The following is a 26,827-nucleotide window of genomic DNA, read 5'->3' as shown; positions in this document are numbered from 1 at the left end:
TGCCGAGGATTGAACTCAGGACCTCATGCATGAGAGTCTAGTGCCTTAGCCACTGCGCCACATCCTGGAACACTGTTACAAGTCTTTTTAGACTCTGTATTCTCAAATCATGTGTACAGAGAGCATGAGTCAACCCTGAGTTTAATCACAGAGTCCTCGAAAGATGAGGTATCTTTTCATGTTCTGTATACCCAGAGAAGAGTTAGTTCAAATATGAAAAGAGTCTCTGGCTTAGAGGTGATGGATTATATAACTATAAGGCAGGGATCCCACTGGTTATAAACTATTCCAACGGGTCACAGAGAACCTGTGTGTTATTGATCTTTGCACAACAGCTAATTACTGGAAACTTAATGAATGGTTGTTAAGTATATGAACAAATGGAAAATGATGCAGTCTGAAGATTGTTTGATGTTGGAGTTAAGAATTATGTTGTTCGAAAAGCAACACCAAAACACCAATGAGAGATTTTAAAAATGAAGTAAAGTACAAAGAAGAATTATATGAGAAAGAAATACCACACCTGGAGCTGGCTTAATCTTCTTATCTGGTAATGAAGTAAAATGGAATTTCTAAAATGCTCAAAAGCTGGAGACAGGCATACTACATTAGAAAGTAAGAGAAAGGCTGTTTTTTTCCTCCTTCTACGTTAGAGTGGGGCTTCTCCCACTCCTGAAATTTAAATCTTTATTCAGGAAAGTTGAGGTACATGTGGACTGAGAGAGGAGAGAAGAGAAGGAGAGAGATTCAAAGTCCTTACTCATACGATGGCAGGCCTGCCTAGGGAGAGAGAGAGAGAGAGAGAGAGAGAGAGAGAGAGAGAGAGATATTCAGCCATGTTCATAAGTGTAGCTTATGAAGATCCAAGCCAGAATGGGGCTTTTTTTTATGTTGAGTTTGGCTAGAGGCTAACAAAAAACAACTTTTGTAAAACTATCTTTTATGGTAAGAGCACATTTTTCAGAAGTTATAATAGAAAAATATGGATAGTGCAAGAATTGAACTTCTTAAATTCCGCAAGGGCCTACAAATTGTGTTTTTTTTTTTTTTTTGGCTAGTTGAATGACTCTCATTAAGGACTCTGGCAGCCCAGATACCTGATGACAGATGAGTGGCTAAGAAAGTTCTGGTGTATATATCTAACAGAATACTACTTAGCTATTAAAAATGATGTAGTCATCTTCCGCCTCATCTTAGATGAAGCTTGAAGAAATCATGTTAAGTGAGATAAGCCAAAATGAGAAGAGTGAACACAGGATGATCTCACTCATAGGTGGAACTTAAGAAACAAGGGCAGAAAGGTAAAACACAAAATGAAACTTAGACTGGATGTGGTGTACTGCATCAAAATAGGGAACTCTGGGGGAAAAAGGGAGTTGAGAAGGCTTTGGGGTTCTGGTGTATGATAAAGGGACCTAAGTTAGAGGGTGGAAATGTTTTGCAGACACCTATCACAGGGAGATAAGAAATTGTACCCATGTGTCAACAGCTGTACTGGAATCCATTAACATGCTCAATAAGGTTAAAAAAAGAGAACTCGATAATACTCCCAGCCTGTCTCTCTCTTTCCCTAGTGAGGAAGGCTCTGGATCGACCTGTCAATGTCCAAGTTCAGCGGGGAAGCAATTACAGAAGCCAGACCTTCAACCTTCTGCATCCCACAGTGATCTTGGGTTAACCCAGAGGGTTAAAGAATAGGAAAGCTGGGAGTCGGGCGGTACAGCGGGTTAAGCGCAAATGGCACTAAGCACAAGGACCAGTGTAAGGATCCCGGTTCGTGCCCCCGGCTCCCCACCTGCACGGGAATCGCTTCACAAGCGGTGAAACAGGACTGCAGGTGTCTATCTTTCTCTCCCCTTCTTTATCTTCCCCTCCTCTCTCCATTTCTCTCTGTCCTATCCAACAACAACGAGATCAACAACAACTACAACAGTAAAACAACAAGGGCAACAAAAGGGAATAAATAAAAAAAAGATTAAAAAAAAAGAATAGGAAAGCTATCAGTAGAGGGGATGGGATATGGAGGTCTGGTGGTGGGAATTATGTGAAGCTGTACCCCTCTTATCCTATGGTTTTGTCAATGTTTCCTTTTTATAAATAAAAAATTAAAAAAAAGAGAACTCTGGGGGGCCATGCAGTGGGTTAAGTGCACACGGCGTGAAGCGCAAGGACCGGCATATGGATCCCGTTTTGAGCCCTCGGCTCCCCACCTGCAGGGAGGTTGCTTCACAAGCAGTGAAGCAGGTCTGCAGGTGTCTATCTTTCTATCCCCCTCTGTCTTCCCCTCCTCTCTAGATTTCTCTCTGCCCTATCCAACAACAGCAATGGCAACAATAACAACAACAAGGGGAAAAAAAAGAACTCTGGTAATCAAGGAAAGTGATTCAACTGTGTGGTTCATCTCTAATCTAGGTGGCTACCCTACTTTTTCTGCAATCATATGTCCTTCTCTAATTAATCAATAATTTAGTCTAGTTAAAAAAAAACTGTATGTGTCCATAAGAAAACAAGAAAAAGTTTCGAGTAAGCAACCTGACTGCACACCTTAAGGACTCAGAAGAAAAGGAACAAAGGAATGCTAAAGCAACCAGACAGACTAAAATAACTAAAATTTGGGCAGAAATAAGTAACGTCAAAAATAAGAAAACCATAAAAGAGAACAACAAAGCTAAAGGATGGTTCTTCGAAAGAGTAAACACAACTGAGGAACTCTTAGCCAGACTCAGGAAAAACGTGTGTGCCTCATTAAAGGTAACTTTGCTCCCCACCCCCGCACCTCTCTCTCCTCTATTTCTTCTTCTTCTCCTCCTCCTCCTTCTTTTTTTTTTTTTCTTCCAGGGTTATCACTAGGGCTTGGTGCCTGCACCACAAACCCATGCTCCTAGAGGTCATTTCCCCCATTTTTTTGTTGTTGTCTTTATTGTCCTTATTATTATTGTATAGGACAGAGAAAAATCAAAAGAGGAGGGGAAGACAGAGAGGAGGAGAGAAAGATAAGATACCTGCAGACCTGCTTCACCATTTGTGAAGTGACACCCTGCAGGTGGGGAGGCAGGGGCTTGAATCGGGATCCTTAAACCATTCTGTGCACTTTGCGCCATGTGTGCTTAACCCACTGTGCTACTGCCCGCCCCCCCTCTATTTATAGCTGAAAAATAAATAAAGAGATACAATGAAACTTTCTCCTGGTGGACAGCTCAGCTCCTCATTGTCACTGTTGAGCTTTCTGGGCAATGAGCATCCTTGCCAGAGTGTATTAGAATTCAGGACAGGACTCGGGAGTCCTAATGTGCAGCCAGATGCTGGGCGCTCATGGTGGGAATTGGGAGTTTGGGGGGAGGGGAGCTTGCAGGCTGGAGTCTTTTACATCAGCTTCAAGTAAGAGCCTAAGTAGTATCAGTCGTGATCAGTCTCTGAAGGCCTTCTGGAGGCTGGGTAGGGGGATAGCTGTGTGAGACAGGGCCAGCATGGCTGGTAGGTGTGGGGCTGCGCAAAACAAAACCAAACAAACAGAAAAACAAACAAAAAACTGTGCTGTGCGTGTAGAATTCTATCCCCTCAATCTGCAGCCTGTGTAAGATGCCACTGGCATAGTGATGATTTCTGGAATGTTTGATTATATAAGAAATGAGATCCTCTTTGGTGTATTACATCACAACAAAGGACTCTGGGGCAGGAGGAGTGAGTGTTCAGGTCCTGGAAGATGTTGGTGGAGGAAGAACTAGGTGGGGGGGTGTTAGAGGATTATGTGGAAAAGTGAGAAATGTTACACATAGACTAACTATTGGATTTTACTGTCGACTGACTGCACACCATTAATCCTCCCAATAATAATAATAAAAAGAAATGAAATCCAAATGGATAATTACTATCATGGCTTGGTTTTGGAAATGTTGTCAGGAAACCAGGGATAAAACATCAAGTTAAAGTAGTGTGGGAAGAAACCAGATGACCTGTGAACTGCCATTGTTAGGTAGACTGAAGATGTTTTGAAGGAAGAGTTGATAAGTGGAATTTACTCACTAATCATTTATTTTCTTTCCAGCTTAGCAGGATTAGAGAACTAGAGAATGATGACTCAGTGACAAAGGCGCTTTCCTTTGCAGTTTTGTAGCCTCTACTGTGTTATCCTAGAATGGAGTGATTACACAACTTCACAAAATTAAAAATCTAAGGTCACAGGAGAGGTTCTGAAGAATCCCTGTGCCTCTGCCTAGACTGACATTCAATTTCCAACTAAAATATATTTATTTGACGGGGGAAAATCTGAATTAGGATATGCTCGGGTTTTGCCTGTCAAAGTGGTTAAGAAAAAAAGAGGATGATTAGGAGATAAAAGTACTGTTTAATTATATTTCCATTTTCACGTGCGTGTGTGAATCTTGTTCTGTGGAGAAGGCTTAAGAGGGAAATGTGAACCTGAAATTCCATGACTTTGTAGCAGGCAGACTAAGTTCTCAGGGCTTCAGACATTCACAGGAAGTTGGTAAATGCTGTCTTCTAAATAAAAATAGTTAAGGGATAAAACATTGGCTGCAGAAACAGTAACATCTTCTGTATCTCACAAACTATTTTAGGAGAAAATGACCTGGTTGGATTGTTGCCAACTGAGATACAGGGCAAGGCTGGTAACATGCTTGGCATCTACGAAGCTATGTCTCTAGGAATACAATTCTACCCCCTCCCTTTTTTTTTTTTTTTTTTTACTGTTTTAGAAGTAGAAGTTAGGGTACAGCTTCAGGGAGGGAGAGCAGTTTGATTCTTCTCTCTTAATTTATTGAAAATAATAAAAGGGGTGTTACTATTGTAGGCAAAATACTATTATAAATAGCATTATAATGTGAAAAGACATATTTGGGGAAAGAAAAGTTTATTGAAATGGAGGAGAGACAGTGTAAGAGTTAATAGGCTGATTGGATAGAAAATCAACTGAAGAGTGTGTGATCAGCATACTACCTGGAAACAGCTTGGCAAGAAGCCTGAGACTTTGGTTCTCGTCAGAAATGAGTTCAGAGAATTGTGTAGAGCATGATCTGGACCAGGGGCAAGTGACTTTTCATGAAATAAATGACACCAAAAAAATAAATAAATAAATAAATAAAAACAACCAAACAAACCCCACCTGGTGGAACAAGGAAACAAAATGTGAAGTAGTCAATGATTCTGAAATATACTACATAGAACATGGGATAAATAGGCTATGAAAAAAAGACTTTGATCAGGGTCCTTGGGCTTTATACACTCGAAGACATTCAGCCCAAGATGAAATGAAGATATGAACTTTCTGAAATGCTAGAAGACAGGAGGCAGACTTTTTGTTCAGAGGCATGTGTGTGTGGACTCGATTTTCTTAGCCCCCCAATAAAGAGATAAGATTTTTTTTCGTTATTGTTACTGTTTCAGCGGGGAGACTTAATACCCTAAGATGACTTTTTTTTCAGGTAGGAAGACTCAGAGGCAGGTAAGAGGCAAAGATACACTAAGATACTACAGCACAGGCGCTTCTACCAGTGTGATGGGGGCTGGGTTGGAACCTGGCTCACAAACATGACAAGGCAGACTTACTATGCACGTGAGCACTCTTACTGACATAGTTGTGGGGGCCAAGTGGTGGCACACTTAGCTGAGCACAGGTGTTACAGAGTGCAAGGATCCAGGTTCAAGGCCCCCACCTGCAAGGGGAAAGCATCACGAGTGGTGAAGCAGGGCTGCAGGTATCTCTCTTTTCCTCTCTCTCATTCTCTCTTTCTCTCTCTCTCCCCCTCCTCTCTGGATTTCTATCTCTCTCTATTCAATAAATAAAATAATAGAAAAATGTTTAAAAGACATAGTTTTGCAGGTGCTGAATTTTGTTTTAAATCCAAGAAACCATATATATATATATATATATATATATATATACTCTTTCATTAATATGAATACAAACACACCTTGTTCCACAAGTCTGTAAACACATGACTTATATATTGTTTTGTTTTGTGGCTTATGCTTTTTGTGTGTACATGTATCTTCAGTATGCACATGCTTCTATATAAATTTATCACCATAAATAATATACACAGATGTAAACATACATATACTGTCCATACAGACACATACGCACACATGTTTACTGGAATGGTTGGATCTAAGTCTTGAATTCCTACATAAGACTCATAAATTATCAAGAATTGAACTTCCCCCAAAGTATTATCTTCTGCTGATAATGTGGCATTTAATAGCTTTTATAAAAGTCTTTGGACAACCTCACCAATGAGCAGTCCTGGAACCTCACCTCCCCAGAGCCCTACCCCTCTAAGGAAAGACAGGAGCAGGGTGGGGGTATGATTTTCAATGCCCATGTCCAGCAGAGAAGCAATTACAGAAGCCAGACCTCCCACCTTCTGCACTCCAAAAAGATCTCTGGTCTATACTCCCAGAGGGATAAAGAATAGGGAAGTTTCTAATGGAGGGGATGGGATACAGAACTCTGGTGCTGGGAACTGTATGGAATTGTACCCCTCTTATCCTACAATCTTGTCAACCATTATTAAAGCACTAATTAAAAAAGAAAAAGAAAAAGAAAAAGTTTTTGGAAGCCATCCCTGTGGGCTCCCATGCCATTTTAATTTTTTTTCTAATAAAAATTATTTATTTTCAAGAGAGACCAGAGCACAGATCAGCTCTGGCATACATGGTGCTGGGAATCAAAACGGGGCTTCAGGCTTCATGCATGTAATCCCTGTGCTTTACCTCTGAGCTATCTTCCTGGCCCCCCAGTTTTGAATTCTTGATGGATTAAATCTGCAATCTAATTTTGTCCCGTTGTCAAAGGTTCGTACGCACGCACAGGCTGTCTCTGTGTGTTTCGCTCCTAATGCCTAACTTGCTTATAATGCTGAACATATTTTCACTTCTATCTATTGGTGCTTTGGCTATGGGAAAATAGCAGCATCTTCTCTCTATGCTCAGCAGTTGAGCAGAGGCTTTTAGCCTATTATTTCTTCCAGTGGTATGATCTAGTCCACAAAGAGAATCCCAGGATTATTATCTAGTTTGCATGAAAAGGAGAATGAAAGAGTCTGGACCCCAATATTTAGAAGGATTTTAATGACTAAGTTCTCTGCTCTGTTTGTTTTTTGTTTGTTTGTTTGTTTGGTTTGGTTTATGTTTTTTTTCTCTCTTTATGGCATAACCTCTCTTTGAATCGTCTTTGAAAAATGATGATGCCAGGAGAAATTTATTAGAGACACTCAAGGACAAAGAATCTCTTACCAGACGCCAAGAGATCATTGATAAGTACAAGAAACTTTTCATCAGCTACTTGGGCATCGGTCATGAGAAACACAGTGCTGACGTTCTTCACTCCGGCTTTGAAGCATAAGCTGGCCAGGTCCGCCTACAGACACAATCAACATCAGACATATCTGAAAAGGAGGCTTATTTATTTATTTTTTTAAAAAGAGATCCTCAACCCACACTTGTGGAGTAGAATCTTTTTTCCTATCTATCTTCACGGGGAATAAAGGAAGATGGCAAAGGGAGGAAGACAGAGACAGCAATCTTCATGGTGACAGAAAGGAAAATAGACCTCAGTTCCTGGCATCAATTCCCAACAGAAGTGAACAAAAAATTTCAGTGGTCGCCATCTTTAAGGATGCAACTTCTGTGGATTCTGTGTTAACTTGTGGAGGTTTTGCTAAATGCAAAAAAGGTAGCAGGTTTCCAAAGGAAATAAGCAGTTCCCTATTTATCTGTGCTACCTATATCATCTTGTAAGTGAAAGATCTGCCCCAGAAGGCAAATGTTTGTTCTTGTTATTGGCAGAAGAAAGACATACAGGTGGTGGTACACCTTGTTATACACACATGTTACAGTGTGCAAGGACCCAGGTTCAAGCCCCTGGTCCCCACCTGCAGGGGGAAAGCTTCACGAATGGTGAAACAGGGCTGCAGATCTCAGTCCCAATCCCTCTCTTTCTCTTTCCCTCTCTCCTCTCAATTTCTCTCTGTCTCTATCCAATAATAAATAAATGCAAGTTTGTTTTTTTTTTAAAGACATGTATTTGGGATCACTGACCTGGGGAAGAAATACATCATATGCCAACATATCTTTTTTCTTCTATGCACTTTCAGCAAATGACATGTTGGAAAAAATATGGGCAACCCACACATACAAACACAGCTACCTGGCAGGACCTTTCATTCATTAAATACTGTGTGTGGGGGAGCATGAAGCCTTGAGTTACGATGCCAAGTCCTGGATTTTACCAGCTCAATCAATCTGGCTCTTTTGCGGTACCTCTCCATCAAAGTTCATTAGTCTCCAACTTTGTTCTCCTCTCTTATATCACTCAAAGTCCATTATCTAATAGTCACATGTGTTTATAGCAGAACTTCCTTCCTTTTTAAATGATTTCCCTTCAAGACTTATAAACTTTTTTTTTACTAAAACTATTCAAGTTTATGAATTCATAGAAGATTCTAAGACAAGAATTCTCAGTTTAAGTAGAAAACAATTCTGAGGGTAGGATACAGACATCAGCATGTTGTTGGAAGGACTAAAGGTAGGCACCACATGTCATCGTGTTATTGGGCTGTGATTTTAGAGCAACAAGTGTCTGTTTTTCTTGCCACTGAGAGACTGAGGGCTGGGAAGTTAAGTCCGACTCAGTGTTGGCTAGAATTCTCCCAAGGACAGCAAGAACACCATCCCGATGGAATTAATCCCATCATGGGCCCCTGCCATGCTTGTACTGTGGCCATGGAAAGGAAAGAAGGGGCTGAACAATGTGCCTTCTGAAGGTTGTACCTAATGCCCTTTTCTTTAAATTTTTTTTAAAATAATTATCTTTATTTATTGGATAGAGTCAGAAATCAAGAAGGAAGGGGGAGGTAGAAAGGGAGAGAGAAAGAGAGATACTTGCAGCCTTGCTTTACCACTCACAAAGCTTTCCCTCTGCAGGTGGGGACTGGGGGCTCAAACCTAGATCCTTGTGCATCGTAACATGTGTGCTCAACCAGGTGCGCCACTGCCCAGCCCCCAATGCTCTTTTCTACTTTCTAGAGCATGCCCCATCTCTCATGTCTGAATTCAGGAAACTTCACTGAAGGTCCTAACGGTTCATGGCTACTAACCTTGTCTTTCTTTCTTTCTTTCTTTTTCTTTCTTTCTTCCTTTCTTTCTTTCTTCCTTCCTTCCTTCCTTCCTTCCTTCCTTCCTTTCTTTCTTTCTTTCTTTCTTTCTTTCTTTCTTTCTTTCTTTCTTTCTTTCTCTTTTTCTTTTTTTGCCTTTGAGGTTATCGCTGCCTGCACCACAAATCCGCTGCTCCTGGAGGCCATTTTCCCCATTTTCTTGTTGCCCTTATTGTCCTTGTTGTTGTTTTTATTGTTGTTGCATAGGACAGAGAGAAATCAAGGGCAGGGGGGAGACAGAGAGGGAGATAGAAAAATAGACACCTGCACACCTGCTTCACCGCTTGAGAAGCGACCCCCCAGCAGGTGGGGAGCTGGGGGCTCAAACCAGAATCCTTGTGCTTCGCACCATGTGCACTTAAGCCGCTGTGCTACCTACCGCCCAGCCCCCAGATATATAAACTTCTTATGGAACTTGAGCAGATTGCCAGGTTTCCCCTTGCTTACTACAGCTACTAAGGAACTGTGTGCTGAATTGGTATACTTCTGGCATGACTGAGAACTGCTTCCACAGAGATTACACATGCACTATACGAAGATTGTTCTCGGGCTGACTCTAAGGAAGAAATAGCACTTCACACTAGCAACTCAAGGTAGAAGGATAAAATGAACTGATAAGGGGAGTTGGAGAACCGACAGAGGGTGGTAGGAAGTAGTACAACATTGGAAAGAAGCTGAATCTCCCCCTAGAGCTGCCCAAAACACTTACCTTGAAGTCAGGGATCTGATACCCTTTCCTTAGTGTGATCTGGAATACGTCCATGGAGCTGATGAAAGCCGCAAGCCTTGTCAGGCTCTGCTTACCACTCCCTCCGACACCAACCAGGAGAGCATTTCCTCGCGGGGACTCCAAGATGCGACTGATGTGGCAGCTAATGAGAAGGAAGCAGAGGCACGTGACTTTGATGACATCTCCACAGCGAGGAGCATGCATAATGCTCAGGGAACTGCAGTCTTCCTCGGAGGCCCATCATGGACTGGGCTGAGGACAATTTGTACTTGATTGTAATTGACCTGGTCTCTCTTGCTTGCTTGTGTGCTTTGCTGTGAGTCAAGGGAATACAGTCTCCAGTGGCACTGGAGGAGGAACTTTTGGCAGTCAGACAAAATTGAATGAGGTGACTGATAGAAAAAGGTAGGCAGGGAGTTGGGCGGTAGCACAGCAGGTTAAGCACAAGGACTGGCGTAAGGATCCTGGTTCCAGCCCCCGGTTCCCAACCTGCAGGGGGGGGGGGTTGCTTCACAGGTGGTTAAGCAGGTCTGCAGGTGTCTATCTTTCTCTCCCCCTCTCTGTCTTCCCCTCCTCTCTGCATTTCTTTCTGTCCTATCCAACAACAATGACATCAATAACAACAACAACAATAATAACAATGATAAACAACAAGGGCAATAAAAGGGAATTAAAAAAAAGTAGGTAGAGAATACCCATGTCCAGTGGAGAAGCCAGAACTCCTACCATATGTACCCCCAAACAATTTTGACCCATACTCCCAGTGGGGGAGAAGTTATAGGAGGAAGAGGATAAGAGGGCTCTGAACTACAGCTCCTTCAAGACCCACAGAGAGAGGAGGAAAAAAGGAGGGACATTTGGATGTAGTAATAGGATAATGAGTGGCTTGGAGGGGAATAGAGGACTAGGCCTGGAAGAAAAAGGGGGCAATTATGTACAAATCTAGACAGTTGTAGAGATGATAGTTAACTCATGTTTGCAATCTTGGGAGAACAGCAGTAGTTTGCAATGGAGACATCTGGGATTCAGGAGTCTGGTGATGGGCATGGTGTAGAATTATACTCCTCCACCTTCTGCACCCCATAATGTCCCTTGGTCCATACTCCCAGAGGGATAAAGAAAAGGAAAGCTATCAGGGGAGGGGATGGGAGATGGAGTTCTGGTGGTGGGAATTGTGTGGAGTTGGATAGAAAGTAGTATCCTATGGTTTCTGTCAGTGTTTCCTTTTTATAAATAAAAATTAAAAAAAAAGAATTATACTCATGTTGCCATGTAATTTTGTAAATTGATATTAAATAACTAATAAAAAATAAAATAAAATGGAAAGGTAGGCAGGGGGCAGAAGGACTTGTATCTTTCTCTCTTTTACCCTTCCTGGGTATTGATAACTTTTTTTTTGGTAGGTGGGGAGAGTATGAAACTTGTGAAACTTTAAACCCCCATCCAGCCCTTTCTCGAACACTTATGTTCTCTCAAGCTGTTCACTTCCCTCTAGGTCCATCACACTTTTCAAAGCACTAACTTTTCATCATTTCTTTTAAAAGTAATTGAAAAAACAAAAGTAACTGTTAAACTTCTGTTATTTCAGCAAAAGCATTTATATTATTATAGCAGTATTTCACTGCTTCTCCTCCAAGTTATACTACCAGTCTTCAAAAAATTCTTTCAACGTTATGTATGTAACTTCTGTAAGGTAACAGAATTCTTTGCAAAAAAATTATTTCTGCTCTCCTTTCTTTTCTCATCTTAAAACAATGACCTTTCATCACATGGAATGTCCACAGGCCTGTTGTCTAGAAATAAACACTACTGCCGTTAGTTAGTCATCTGTTCCTCCAGATCTTATGCCTATTCTGTGTACTCTTTTACAATAAGTTTATGTTGTATATGCAACAGAATGTTTTGAATCCATTTTATTTCATTTAGTAGTCTGATTGATCATTTCCCTATGCCGCCGAGTAATCTGCTAAACTACGCATCTAGTGGTTGAATGACATCCCACTGTACAGAATCAAGTTTTTTGCAGTGTTATTTCTAACAACTTCCAACTACAAATATACCATATATATTCTAGCTTGTACTCATTTTTTTTTTACATAGGATGATTTCCTAGAATCAAAATCATTGAGTCAATTAGTAAGATAGGCATTTTTAAAAATATTTTTTTTACATTTATTTATTTTCCCTTTTGTTGCCCTTGTTGTTTTTTATTGTTGTTGTAGTTATTATTGTTGTTGTTATTGACGTCATCGTCGGATAGGACAGAGAGAAATGGAGAGAGGAGGGGAAGACAGAGACGGGGAGAGAATGATAGATACCTACAGACCTGCTTCACCACCTGTGAAGCGATTCTCCTGCGGGTGGGGCTCTGGGGACTCGAACCAGGATCCTTACTCCGGTCCTTGCACTTGGTGCCACATGCGCTTAACCCGCTGCCCTGCCACCCAACTCCTGCATTTTTTTTTTAAATATAACTTTTGATATATACTGAAAAGCTGCCTCCCTTAAAGTGGTGACACCAATTTGCCTTTCTTTTAGAAATGACTGAATGGTAAATCCATTATACTGGAGAATGAAAACATGGTTAGAAGAAAGTTTAAGCCGGAGTTTTGGTGAGTGCTATTTGCCATGTCAGCCAATTACGGGGATAGAGAATTTCTGTTGAGTTCCATAGTGTGTTACAAACTCCTTGAGAGGCTGCTTCTGTCACGTATTTCTCATCTTACAGAGAAATTCCTATCACCTGCCCAAGCTGGTTTCCGCCCAGGAAGATCTGCCTGCGAACAAGTCCTGGCCCTCTCAACTTACACTGAAAATGGATTCCAGAAGAATTTAAAGATGGGTGCTGTCTTTGTTGATCTCACAGCAGCCTATGACACGGTCTGGCACCGTGGTCTCCTAGTCAAGATCTCAAGATGCCTGCCTCCATGGGTGGCCAACACGATATCGTTTCTTCTCCAAAACAGAAGATTCCGGGTACATCTGGGTGACAAGCCTAGCAGATGGGGACTTGTCTCAAGTGGCCTCCCCCAGGGCTCTGTTCTGGCTCCTACGCTATTTAATATTTACATCAATGACCTCCCAGAAACTTCTTCAAGGAAGTTCATCTACGCCGATGACATCTGCTGTGCAACTCAGGCATCCAAGTTTGACATCCTCGAGGAAACACTCACGAAAGACATGTCTCTGATATCTGATTACTGTAAAAAATGGCGACTAATTCCTAGCACTGCAAAAATGGTATCATCTGTTTTCCATCTACACCATGCCTCGGCCTCGCGTGAGCTTAATGTGCAGCTTGGCGATACGAGAATCCAGCATGAAGCCCAGCCAGTCTATCTTGGTGTTACTCTCGATCGCACCCTGTCATTTCACAAACATCTCATAAAAACTGCAGCAAAGGTGCACGCGAGGAATAACATCACTGCAAGACTGGCCAGCTCCTCATGGGGCGTGAGCGCTTCCACTCTGCGATCATCATCTCTGGCATTATGCTATTCCACTGCAGAATACTGTGCCCCAGTATGGTTCCGTAGCCCCCATGTCCACTTGGTCGATTCCAAATTATATTCCTCCATGAGGATAATTTCTGGAACCATCCGTTCCACCCCAGTCCCATGGCTGCCAGTTCTTAGCAACATCGCCCCGCCAGATATTCGTCGGGATGCGGCATCATCTAAGTTCATTTCCCACGTCTACGCTCGACCGGACCTGCCAATATACGCGGATATCTTCGCCCACCCTGTCCAACGCTTGACGTCTCGTCACCCAATCTGGTCCCCTACGCCTACACTGAACTTCTCTGTTCCAGTCTCTTGGAAACAGAGCTGGCAGTCAGCTGAGGTAAAGAACAAACACCTCATCACAGACCCCTGCAAGCGTAAACCCGGCTTTGACCTAGCACGTTATGATCGGGCCCTCCTCAATCGCTGTCGAACAGGCCATGGCCAGTGCGCTGCTATGTTCCATGGAACATCGCTGGGGAGCCAGAGATGACTGGAACTGCCCCTGCGGCTACAGACAGACTATGACCCACATAGTCAACGACTGCCACCTCTCCAGATTCAAAGGAGGTCTCGAAACTTTACATCAGGCTCAACCTGACGCTGCTGACTGACTACGGAAGAAGGGCAAACGCTAGAAGAAGAACTACAGATTTCTTGCACATGCTCATGACTTGATTGTAATAACAAAATGCTTTTGCTTATTGCTTTGCTTCACTATGGGCTGAATTTGCTGTTGGGAAGAAAATCTTAGCAGAAGTGTAGGTGAGACATTAATTCCTAGTAGCAATATACAGCATAGTGACCTCCAGTCTGCAGACTCTGAGCCTTTCATGCCCTTCAATCTTTGTTGAATATATTAGGTATATTTGTTGAATTTTGGTGCTATTAAAATATTAGATTATATTAGCTAAATTTATTTGATTTCTGTAAAACTGAATAGTCTTCTATTATTGGGCTGTTGGAAAACTCATGATATATTTTTCTATGTTTGTCTAGACAAAAATGTACCATGACCTTTCTAATGGCCCAATATTCATATTTTTTTTCCTTTTGTGATCTTACCTTTGATGTCTGCATTTACTTTTCTATTTTGTTCTGTATTTCTAAGACGGTCTTCATGCATCTAAATATCCCCTTCCTCCTCTGTCACTTAAGATGGTCTTTATGTATCCAAATAGCCCCCTCCCCCTCTGTCACTTTTACATTTTAGCTTTCTTTAGTGGGTTTTAGATGTGCAGAAAGTTTCTGATACTTTTCTTGGCTTAAAATTGTTACTGAATTAATTTATTTACATTTACATCTCATAAACACTCAGGCTTTTACAGACCTACTCTTCATTCATTTATGACTGTATCTTATTTAATTACCTATACTCTGTCTTATGCTAAATAAATTTATACTTCTCTTGTCAATTCATTAAGCTATAGTTTCTAGACACCTGTAGAATGTGCATGCTCATTTTTATTCTCTGTAGGACTAGCACACTGAATATATCCAATACAATCTTTTGAATTTAAATGAAACAATGAAGACCTTATACCCAGTATCCTATCTACGGTGACATATATAATATTCATTATGCTAGGTTCAAGGAATCATATGCTTTGTGTATTAAGTAGTTCCTCATTATAATGATAAAAGGAGATACTAATATGCCAAGATACACAAACCTCTTTTTAATGATACTTAAAAGAAGTATGCAGGAATGCACTACTTACTGGGCTAAGATTGTTAGAGAGAAGGTAAAGGCGTAGGAAAAACAAGAGGGAGGAGAGGCGGAGAAAGACAGGCCCAACGGACTTTTCTCGGCGGCCTCCCCACACTCAGTTCTATTCTATAAGACCTGCATTCAGCTGAGCATGGTCCATGTTATTCAGCATCTAAATGGGAGCTGCATCACTAGTGATGAAGTTTCCAAAGAAACATGGTTAAGTCTGCAACAGTCAGCATTAGGCTCCAGCTGGGGATTCATTAACAACTTCTGATGAGGGCAAAGGACTCTGCATTTAAATTACAAAATTGAGAAAGAAGATCAATATTCTAAAGGAATTCTGGGCCAGAAAACCATGGCAGTTTAACTTAAGGCCTTTCTTGAATTTCTGGGAGATTAAAAACAAAAGCTGAGGAAGCACCACTGCACAGCTGGAGGAAGCTAGCTTACTGAAGACTACACACACACACACACACACACACACACACACACACACACACACGGTGGGGGGGGACTAATAAGATAGACAAAAGAGGAGACACAAGAGACATGCATATGAAGATTCTTTTTTTGTTACAGAACCTACACTGGCTAAGGTCTACTGAAGCAGATTCGGGGAGTCTAGAAGGAGCAAAGTAAGAGAAGGGTGGAGAAGGTGTTGGGGACATGGTACATGGGACAGAGGAAGGTGTGGTGTGACGACACTTACTGTAGGGAGATTTAAAACTGTCAACATATGTCCACTGTCTTGTAAATCATTCCCAAATCTTCCCCCCCCTCCGAAGTGACGTAGTTAAAAATAAAAAGTAGAAGAATAGTCAGCTGAGAGGACAAAGTAGATGAGTAATAGTATAGTCTTCAGGCCAGAAAACAAAGTACAAAGAAAAGGGTTATGGGCTGGGGAGACAGCATAATACTTATACAAAGAGACTCTCAGGCCTAAGGCTCTAAAGTCTCAGGTTCAATCCCCTGCACTATTATAAGCCAAAGCCAAGTAGTGCTCTGGTAAAACAACAACAACAACAACAAAGAGACAAATAAAAAAAAGGAAACAATTAATATTTAAGGACTACTTATTAAGTCCCAAGCACTTCACATAGAGACAAACCTACAACATAAGCATTATTATTATTATTTTTTAATATTTATTTATTCCCTTTTGTTGCCCTTGTTGTTTTATTGTTGTAGTTATTATTGTTGTTGTCGTCATTGTTGGATAGGACAGAGAGAAATGGAGAGAGGAGGGGAAGACAGAGAGGGGGAGAGAAAGATAGACACCTGCAGACCTGCTTCACCGCCTGTGAAGCGACTCCCCTGCAGGTGGGGAGCCGGGGTTCGAACCGGGATCCTTATGCCGGTCCTTGTGCTTTGCGCCACCTGCGCTTAACCCGCTGTGCTACAGCCCGACTCCCAAAATAAGCATTATTATACTTATTTTCCAGAAGACGAAATGGAAGTACTCAAAGCTTGGAGAAGTACAATAGCCCGCTAACAGTAGACCCAGCATATGAACTTGGATCTCACTCTGTGTCTAGAACGTATACCAGAATTTGTACATATTGTTTGGCATAAAAGCAGTGGGAAACCCAGCCTTGGATCCTCTAGGGTGGGGCTCACTTTCCAGGATGCTTCTCTCAATTCATACCAACTGATACTGCATCTGCTGATTCCAACCTATTCAATGCTATGAGTACCACATTGGCATGTTTCACTTCAAAATGTGTCCAGAGACGTCAGGGGTGGAATGTCAACCCTTGAGCTTCATTACTCCAGTGAGACATTTCCTTTCTCATAGGACACCTTAATTCCCTTTCAAGTGATCCACTTCCTAACAAAGCCTCAAAACCTAGATATAGACCAGGTCACATGAGATAGGGCAGATGTTCACATGTATCCAGAAATTAGGGCAAAATATATACCTGAAAGCAACAGTGCATAATAGTTTGCAGTGAGTCAATAAATGAAGCAAGCAAGTAGAAAGACCTAAAAAGACACCTTAAAGTACCTAATGAAATAGTTTCTACTTAGACCTTAGATACCCTCCTCACCTACTTCCTATTACACTTTCCTTAGTCACTCCAAAGTTAATCTTATCAAAGGACTGCAAAAGCTGAATAAGGGCAAGAGACCAGCATACTTTAATGATGACTCTTTAGTCACTATCAGGCCACCCCATCAGCTGGGGTCCTAGTTGGGGAGTCCTGGGATTCCCACATAGACACGATGAGCTTATATCTCAAATAGATCCCTCTCTCCATTATCACTGGCCATCTTCATCAACATAATGGACCCCTTTGGGGGCCCCCATAGGACCTTGCCCTCTATGTAGAACAACAATGATAGAGAATGTTCCAAACTTTGAAGGGGGATTGGATAACATACTCTATCTACCATCTGAAGAAGATGGGTCCTGAAATTGGTGCAACTCATAATGTTCCTACTGATGACCACAGAATGCAAGTTCGGACCTACAGGGATGCAGAGGTTACATAGGCTCCTATGATGAATATGGGCCCCAGATCAAATCGATAGGGTTTACAGTCAACAATATTTATACATTTTCTCCATATTTGGGAGCTACTCTCTTCCCTGATCCAGCTTTCTAGCCCTTTTTCCAGCCATGACATCATCTCCCCAGACATAACTTGGGTCCACGTGCATATCAGATGTCAGACTCAGGCAAAAACTAATAAAGTCATGGGCCCTTTGGAATATAACTAAAATAGATCTACTAGCTATTTCCAAAATGGAGACCCCAAGTCTTCATCTGTACTATTCCAGCCTTTAGGTTCATGATTAATCAACAATTTGTATGGCTTTATGTTAATTCTTTTTTCAGCCATGATGCCAACCTGACTTCCCTGGGCAGATGACCTCACCAATGTGTCCTGGAGCTTCACTTCCCCAGAGCCCTGCCCCACTAGGGAAAGAGAGAAGCAGGCTGGGAGTATGGATCAACCTGCCAATGCCCACAATCAGCAGGGAAGCAACTACTGAAGCCAGACCTTCTACCTTCTACACTCCATAATGACCCTGGGTTTATATTTTCAGAGGGATAAAGAATAGGAAAGCTATCAAGGGAGGGGATGGGATATGGAGCTCTGGTGGTGGGAACTGTATCCCTCTTATCCTATGGTCTTGTTATTGTTTCCACTTTATAAGTTAACAAAGAGAAATATTTTTTTTAAAGCAGGGGGAAAGAGAACAGCAATGCTAGGAAAATGGAAGAAAATGTTAGGAAGAGTTGAGGAAAAGTAGAGAGATGGTAAAACCAAAGTAATCTTAAGTTTTATTGAGTCCCTCACTCACCCCAAGGGTTAATGGGAAGGCATATACAGACAGGTGCTTTTGTGTTCTGTCCCAATTCAAGGGTTACATGGTAGACTTGGGAGTGATGTAGGTTAATCTTTATATGTATTTTAGTTATATGTATTTTTAGTTATATGTATTTTCTTTTAAATTATTTAAAAATTATTAGTTATTTATTTTAATCTTTTAATTTTATTTATTATTGGATAGAGACAGAGAAATTGGGAAGGGTAGGGGAGACAGAGAGAGAGAGAGAGAAAGAGGCAGAGATACCTGCAACTTAGCTTCACCACCTGTGAAGCTTCCCCCCTGCAGGTGGGGACCAGGGCCTTGAACCTGGGTCCTTGTGCACTGTAACAGGAGTGCTCAATCAGGTGCACCACCACCCAGCCCCTTTTCTTTTAAATTTGTATTAGTGATTAGCAATTCTGTCTCCCTATTCCCTTCATCAGTAACCACCATTATGCAGGTATAATAAGGGAATGTCTAGGATGCTGTCTAGGTGGCAGGGACAGCAAAAAGGGGTCATAGAAGCCAGGGAAAGAAGAGAAGGGCAAGGGGAGCAGGGTGGTAGTGCAGCAGGCTAAGCGCAGGTGGTGCAAAGCACAAGGACTGCCATGAGGATCCCAGTTCGAGCCCCCAGCTCCCCACCTGCAGGGGAGTTGCTTCACAAAGCAGTGAAGCAGGTCTGCAGGTGTCTTTCTCTCCCCCTCTGTCTTCCCCTCCTCTCTCCATTTCTCTCTGTCCTATCCAGCAACGATGACAACAATAATAACTACAACAGTCAAACAAGGGCGACAAAAGGGAATAAAGAAATATTTAAAAAAATAAGGAGAGAAGGGCAGTGCAAGGTTATGGAGCATCAATATTTTTTAAACCAAATGTGCAGGGAATGATATATCTAAATATACATAATCTTTAGGACTGCCCGGTCCTTTCAAGGCAGTTCATTATTCTAGCTTTTTGTTACTGCTAAATACAGCTCAGCATTCTTTTTGGAAGCTATATTCAGAGTCTGTATAGGAGCTTTAGGAGAAAAAGCAGTTTGCATAGTCCTCTTTTTTTGTCCCCCTAAAAACAATATCATTGATATCATCATTCACGTTGGAAGCTGCAGTGACTGAATGAATGACTTGCTCTTTTTTTCCAAAGGAAATCCACCCCTAGAGGAGAAAGACTGAACTCAATTTCAAGACCAGAGCATAGGCTTTTGTAGTCTTAAACAGCATGGAAAGTTGGGAGGTGGTTGCCAGAGGTGTGGAGTGGGAGTTGTGAGGGAATTAGGGGAAGATAATCAAAAGACAGATAGACACTGCTAGGAGAAGGCCAAGTCTAGGAATGTACACGGCAGCGATAGCCAATATAGGCGGTTTGTGTGCTTGGAAGTTGCTAAGACAGTAGGCCTCATCATACACAGTAAAATGTGACCATGTGATGAGGCTATTAAGTACTCTGTGGTGATGCTTCTGTAGTATGCATCCAAGCACTGTGTTGTATACCGTAAGTCTACACAATGTTTATGTCAGTTACGTCTTGGTTAAGACTGGGGGCAGAAATAGCTGGACTCTCCAAATAGAGCCCCAGCTGATGGGGTGGCCTGATATTGATTAAAGAGTTATCTTTAAAGTATGTTAGTCTCTTGCCCTTATTCAGCTTTTACAGTCCTTGCTTTGATAAGGTTAGGTTTGGAGTGAGTGACGGAAGTGTAATAGGAAGTTGGTGAGGAGGGTATCTAAGTCTAAGTAGACACTACTTCATTAGGAACTTTGTACTGACTCACTGCAGACTATTGTGTACTTTTGCTTTTAGGTATATATTTTGCCCTAATTTATGGATACATGTGAACCTATGCTCTTTCTCATGGGACCCGGACTATATCTAGTTTTTGGGACTTTGTTAGGAAGTGAACCACCTGGAATAGAATTAGAGAATACTATGAAAGGAAAGGTCTATGAAAGAAAAGGGAGCTACTCTCTTCCCTGATCCAGCTTTCTGGTCCTTTTTCCAGCTATGACATCATCTCCCCAGACAATAACTTGGATCCACATGCATATCAGATTTCAGGCTCAGGGAAAAAAAAGCCTATTATAGCCATAGGCCCTTTGGAATATAGCTAAAATATGCCTATTAGCTATCTACAGAATGGAGACCACCCTCCACCCCCCCAGTTCTTCATCTGCACTATTCCAGTCTTTAGGTTCATGATTAGTCAACAATTTATTTGGCTTTATATGTTAACTCTCTTTTCAGTCACTAGGTTGCAGATGCTAGCATGATGCCAACCAGACTTTCCAGGACAGACAACCTCACCAATGTGTCCTGGAGCTCCGCTTCCCCAGAACCCTGCCCCACTAGGGAAAGAGAGACAGGCTGGGAGTATGGATTGACCTGTCAACACTCATGTTCAGCAGGGAAGCAATTACAGAAGCCAGACCTTCCACCTTCTATACCCCATACTGATCCTGGGTCCATACTCTCAGAGGGTTAAAGAATAGGAAAGCTATCAGGGGAGGGGATGGGATACAGAGTTCTGGTGGTGTGAATTGTGTGGAGTTGTACCTCTCTTATCCTATGGTTTTATCAGTGTTTCCTTTTTATAAAAAAAAAAAGTGGGTAATATAAAGAAAAGTATAGAGATAACAGTTATGTAAGCATCAATTATCATGGGAAACTTGGTAGGTAGGTTCAATAATTTATTTTCTTTTTATTTAATCTTGAAAATACTTTTATTTTTTTAAATTTTTATTTATAAAAAAGAAACATTGACAAAACCATAGGAGAAGAGGGGTACAACTCCACACAATTCCCACCATCAGAACTCTGCATCTCATCCCCTCCCCTGATAGCTTTCCTATTCCCCATCCCTCTGGGAGTATGAACCCAGGGTCATTATGGGGGTGCAGAAGGTGGACAGTGATAATAAATTTATGTAACATGTGTGCATTTAAACAAAGACCTTCAACCTCATTGTTTTAGGGAGGGAGGGTGGGAGGAAGGGAAGGAAGGGAAAGAGGAGAGAGAGAGAGAGAGAGAGAGAGAGGAAGAGAGAGAGAGAGACGCCACAGCACTGAAGTTTACTTCAATGCGATGGAGGTTGGGCTTGAACCTGGGTCACACATATGACAAAGTGCACTATCCAAGTGAGTTAATTCGCTGACCCTCACAGTCATTAGTTTTAAATCGGTCCATGGACTAGGGTAGGAATGCAGGGACTGAATTATTCAATCACCTTTTTTTTTTTGCCTCCAGGTTTATCACTGGTGCTTGGTACCTGCACTATTAACCCACTGCTCTTGGTAGCCATTTTTTCTTCTTGTTGTTGCTGTTATTGTTGTTGTTGGGTAAAACAGAGAGAAACTGAGAGAGGAAGGGAAGACAGGGGTGGGGGAGAGAAAGATAGATACCCATAGAACTGCTTCACTGCTTGCAACGTGACCCCCCCTGCAGGTGGGGAGCTGGGAGCTTGAACTGGGATCCTTACACCAGTCCTTGTGCTTTGTACCATGTGCGATTAACTCTATGTGCTACTCCCTGGCTCCCACCAATTCTTTTTAAACCATTTAATAGGGGGAGGGAATACTGGTTTATAGTATAGTTGTTGACAAATGGGTACAAATTCTCATCTCCCTGAGAGATCTGTGCAAAAAACTCTCACCTCCTTTTCTGCCAGCAGACACTCAGTCGCCCTTCTCTTTCCCCAGAGTCCTTTGCTTTGGTGATAGAAAGTATTTCCACATACATTAGTTTACCTTGGACATATATTAATCTTGCAAAAAAAAAATACAGTACAACTCTATTTCACATGAGTGAAATGGGAGCTCAGTCAGATGGCTTTGAGAGGTTTGTTGAAAGTTTAAGTGACCTATGGATCTTCTTCAAGATGCTAAAATTGATCTTTAAATGTCTCAGACAGGAACAGGATCAAAGAATATCATGTTTAATAACCATGTGGACCTACTTCTCTGTGTGCTCCATCTTCTAAGTCTTTTTTCTTCTGTCATCTGATTTAAGATCTCAGAACTTCCCTTGGTTTCTCTGTGATCATGCTCAGGGATCATGATCACAGACAGCAGACAGAGAAATAAATCCAGTCTTGCCTGATTAAGCACTAAGCTGCCGCCTAGGATGAGGACAGAAGTTGTAACTGCTGACATACTGGTTGTCATCTTGACCTTCACAAGAGAATCATAGTTGCCTCCCTGGTCTTATCAAATGCACAAATGAGACCTCTAGTTTTGGGAAGAGGCAAAAAAAAAAAAATCAAAGAAATGCCAGAAAGCAATCCTACTTACACGTGACACATGGCGTCCTCGAAGAGAACCAGGTCCATCACCGTGTTGACTTCATTGTGGTTATCCAAGGCTTCCATCAGAGTCTGAGTCAAAACTTCCCATGACTGCACAGGCATGTATTTGGATTCACCAACGCCATTTGCAAAGTGGCAGTACATGTTCAAGCTTCCGGTCTGTCCTACCATCTCTCCAATATCCTGGTGATGAGATCCAGGGGAAAGGATGATCCTAACTGAATCTCCATTCTGGCTCCACACAGTAAGGACATACCTGAGCCATCCTTTTCTTCCTACGTATGTACTGAAAAATAAGTATCGGTGCTATATCCAACACATTCTTCCTTTCCAGAAGTTTTTTTTTAAATTTATTTAATGTGTGTCTAGTATACATGAACCAACAGCATGAAGCGAGGGACGAAGTTCTTTCTGGGCTGAGGGTGGGAAATGTGGTGGGAGAGGTAGTTTTCTTAAATGTGTAGAAAAGGTGAGAGGGAGAGAGTTGATGTTCAGTTTTAACTCTCACCCTCCTGGGGGGGGGTCCAAATAGTCCTTTGGTAGTGGGAATGGTGTTGGTGTACACAAACAATTAAAAACAATGTGAAGAAAAGGCTTTTGTGGTGGGGGTAGATAGCATAAAGGTTATGCAAACAGATTGTCATGCCTGAGGCTCTGAAGTCCCAGGTTCAATCTCCCACAATACCAAGAGGCTAGATTTGATCAGTGCTCTGGTTAAAAAAAAGAAAAAAGAAAAGAAAAAAAAAAGAAAGAAAAGAAAAGAAAAAGAAAAGGTTCTTATGCAAGCAGAAGAGAAGAAAATATAGGGGCACTCTCAGGTCGAAGTTGAAAAACAAGATCAGAAAGAAAACACAAGTAGAACCTGAACTGGAATTGGCGTATCGCACCAAAGTAAAAGACTCTGGGGTGGGGAGAATACAGGTCCAAGAAGGATTCAGAGGACCTAGTGGGGGTTGTATTGTTATATGGGAAACTGGGGAATGTTATGCATGTACAAACTATTGTACTTACTGTTGAATGTAAAACATTAATTCCCCAATAAAAAATAAAAATAAAAAAAATAAAAAAAGAAAAGATAGGGGCATATAGGCATATTTCCCAAAGCAAGGGTTCTTCCATTTCTATTGGGCAAAGGGGACCATGGTCCAACGACTTCACCTCTTTCACAATCATTTTGACCGATTTTGCTTCCCAATCCAAACCAATGCTATGGGATAGCCTTTTCTGTGGTGTTTGTTTGTTTTTTGCCTCCAGGATTATCATTGGGGCTTGGTGCTAGCACTATGAATTAACTGCGCCTGGTGGCCATATCCCCCCCCCCCATTTTATTGGCTAGGACAGAGAGAAATTGAGAAAGGAGAGGGAGGTAGAAAGGGAAAGAGAAAGATAGACACCTGCAGATCTGCTTCGATGCTTGTGAAGTGTCCCCCCCCAGCCCCCGCAGGTGGGGAGCGGCGGGAACATGGACTTGGATCCTTGTGCAGGTCTTTGCACTTACTACTATGTGTTCTTAACAAGGTGCATCACCACCTGGCCCCTCAAACAGCCATTTTTATTTCCTCAGAGATTATTCATTATATATTGTCAGTCCAAAATGTATAGTAAGTAAACTCAAGGCAGAGGACTTGGTTCTCAAAGAATGTGCCATGGGTCATCTTGATTATGAGAACGTTTATGCTTTTTAAAAAATTTTTTAAAAAGCATAAACCTGCTTCACTGCTTATGAAGTGAGTCCCCCGCAGGTGGGGAACTGGGGGCTCAAACCGGGATCCTTGTGCTTTGTGCCACTTGTGCTTTAACCCACAGTGCTACTGCCCAGATCTCACACTTATGATTTTTAAAGCATTGCGGTATAATCCAATTTTTAAAATGTTCACAAAAATTTGAACGTATTCGGAAAGCGTTGCCAACGCCGCATACATCTTACCATATTTAGCAATACTTGGTTTAATTCAAATTAACAAAAAAAAAAGATAGCTGTTTTTTTAATTAAAAAATAACCATTTATAAAAAACCCAAGTACTTTAAACTATAAGTGAAAGAAAAGTTGCCACAGTGGTAAGTCCAAGAAAGAACAGGTTTCCAATGAATAAGTAGGGAGTTTTACCTATACCTGCTATTCTTTTTTTCCCCTTAAAGTTCAGACTGAAAAATCCATCCAGGAAAGAGGTCACCAGCATGCCGCTACTCAGTGAAAGCACTGCCCAGGACATATGCTGTTACAAGGGTAGCCTTGTAAAAATATGGAACAATATGCATCTAACCTTATAAAGGGAAAGTGAGGACAATAGTGACATATATAGAGAAGCATGACCAGTTATTTATAAGAAAAGTCAAGAAAGAGTTGAATATAAAAGAGTTGTATTTTCTTTTTTCCCTTTTTTTTTTTTGGCCTCCAGGGTTATTGCTGGGGCTCAGTACCTGCACCATGAATCCACTGCTCCTGGAGGCCATCTTTTCCCCATTATTGTGGGTGGTGTTATTATTGTTGTTGTTGCTTCTGTTGTTGTAGGGTAGGACAGAGAAAAACAGACACCTGCAGACCTGCTTGGGAAGTGAGCCCCTCCCACCCTGCCCGCAGGTGGGGAGCCAGGGGCTGGAACCTAACTCGATGCAGTACTGCCCAACCCCAGAAAGAGCTGTATATATATATTTAAACCAGAGCACGGCTCAGCTCTGGCTTATGATGGTGCAGGGACTTGAACCTGAAACTTTGGACCCTCAGGGACAAGAGTCTCTTTACATAACCATAATGCTATCTACCTTACCCAAAAGTTGTATTTTAAAGGTGACTTGAAGGCCACAAAAAGTCCTTATACTTACTTATCTGACCTCACCAGACAGTAATACTACTTAGACCTTTGGACAAGGTTTAATATAATGGAAGAGAGTCATTCTTCCTAGTTGAGGAAACACACAGGGAAGCCAAGTAAAAACATATTTACTCAGTTTGAAAATGGACTAATATTCCGGCACTCAGTCCTGAAGAAAATCAAATTTATACTAATAATCTAGCCTAGGAACAACTAAAGTACATTTCTGAAAACACTGGTGGTCTATGAAGACTCTTTGTAAAACAAAACAATGTCTCCAATTTCATTAGCAGAGTCATGCTGTGTACAAGGGAGAGAAAAAGCCAGCCCACATAGCGAATCAAAGATTTCTTAATTGTACACTTTACTACACAAGGTCCCTGCACTAGAGAGCTGCCAGTTTCTAATGGTAGAGAAAAGATTATATTGCTTCCTTAGTGGAAACTAAGGAAACAATATAAAGTAAATGAATAACTTCTTTGATACCAACAGCAGGAATTGGTATAGTCAAAGGCACCTCAATCAGGCATTAGAAATGTTTGTGGGGGAAGATAAGGGTGATATTAATTACATGTGGTTTTGTTATCAAAAGTATGTGTCCCTAAATACAAACTCACACAGGTACCTATACTATGAATACTGTGCTTTTATTCTGAAGTGTTAGTTCATACCAACTTAAGAAGATAGGTGAGGTGTCCTTATAGCATTGGTAATGGATATATAAATTTTTACCAAGCTCAGGGAGAGGTATCTAAGATATGGTGGGTTAAGCATTAGGCCACATTTAATGGTAGGACAGTGGAAGAATTCAAGGTGTTTGATTTTGTTAAAAACAGATTGAAGTAAGTTATTTAAAATGATGTCTAAACATTCAAATTGAAAAGAGCGTCTTTTAGATTGGCATGGATACAGATATTTTTAGGATCTTTTGTCTCTCTCTCTCTCTCTTTCTCTGTGAGTGTGTGTCTCTGTGTGTATATGTGTGTGTGTGTGAGAGACAGACAGACATAATATATGATGTTCTATTTATTTATTATTGGATAGAGACAGAAATTGAGAAAAAATTGAGGGAAATAGGAAAAAGAGACAGAGAGACACCCGCAGCCCTACTTCACCACTCATGAAGCTTTCCCCCTGTAGGTGGGGACCAGGGACTTGAACCTCAGTCCTTACACACTGTAATGTGTGCACTTAACTAGGTTTTTTTTTTTTTTCTTTACTCTTTCTTGTTATACAGCACAGTGCAGGGGGATTCAGCTTTGGGTCTAATAGATGCAAG

General features: G+C 41.5%; 1 protein-coding gene across 1 annotated transcript in view; it reads right to left on the bottom strand.

The window, feature by feature from the left end:
* DNAH9 (dynein axonemal heavy chain 9) overlaps positions 1 to 26,827 on the bottom strand; it is a 340,864-nt gene that overhangs the window by 126,436 nt on the left and 187,601 nt on the right. Inside the window, exons 43-45 of the mRNA XM_007522773.3 lie at positions 22,722 to 22,918; positions 9,883 to 10,045; positions 7,255 to 7,378 (exon numbers count right to left, since the gene is read on the bottom strand). Of these exons, the coding sequence (XP_007522835.2) occupies positions 7,255 to 7,378; positions 9,883 to 10,045; positions 22,722 to 22,918 (484 nt within the window). The remainder of the gene's footprint in view (positions 1 to 7,254; positions 7,379 to 9,882; positions 10,046 to 22,721; positions 22,919 to 26,827) is intronic.

This window comes from Erinaceus europaeus, chromosome 12, assembly GCF_950295315.1.
Source record: "Erinaceus europaeus chromosome 12, mEriEur2.1, whole genome shotgun sequence".
NCBI lineage: Eukaryota > Metazoa > Chordata > Mammalia > Eulipotyphla > Erinaceidae > Erinaceus > Erinaceus europaeus.
Note: the sequence above shows the minus strand (reverse complement) of the source record. Positions and strands in the feature narration are given on the sequence as shown.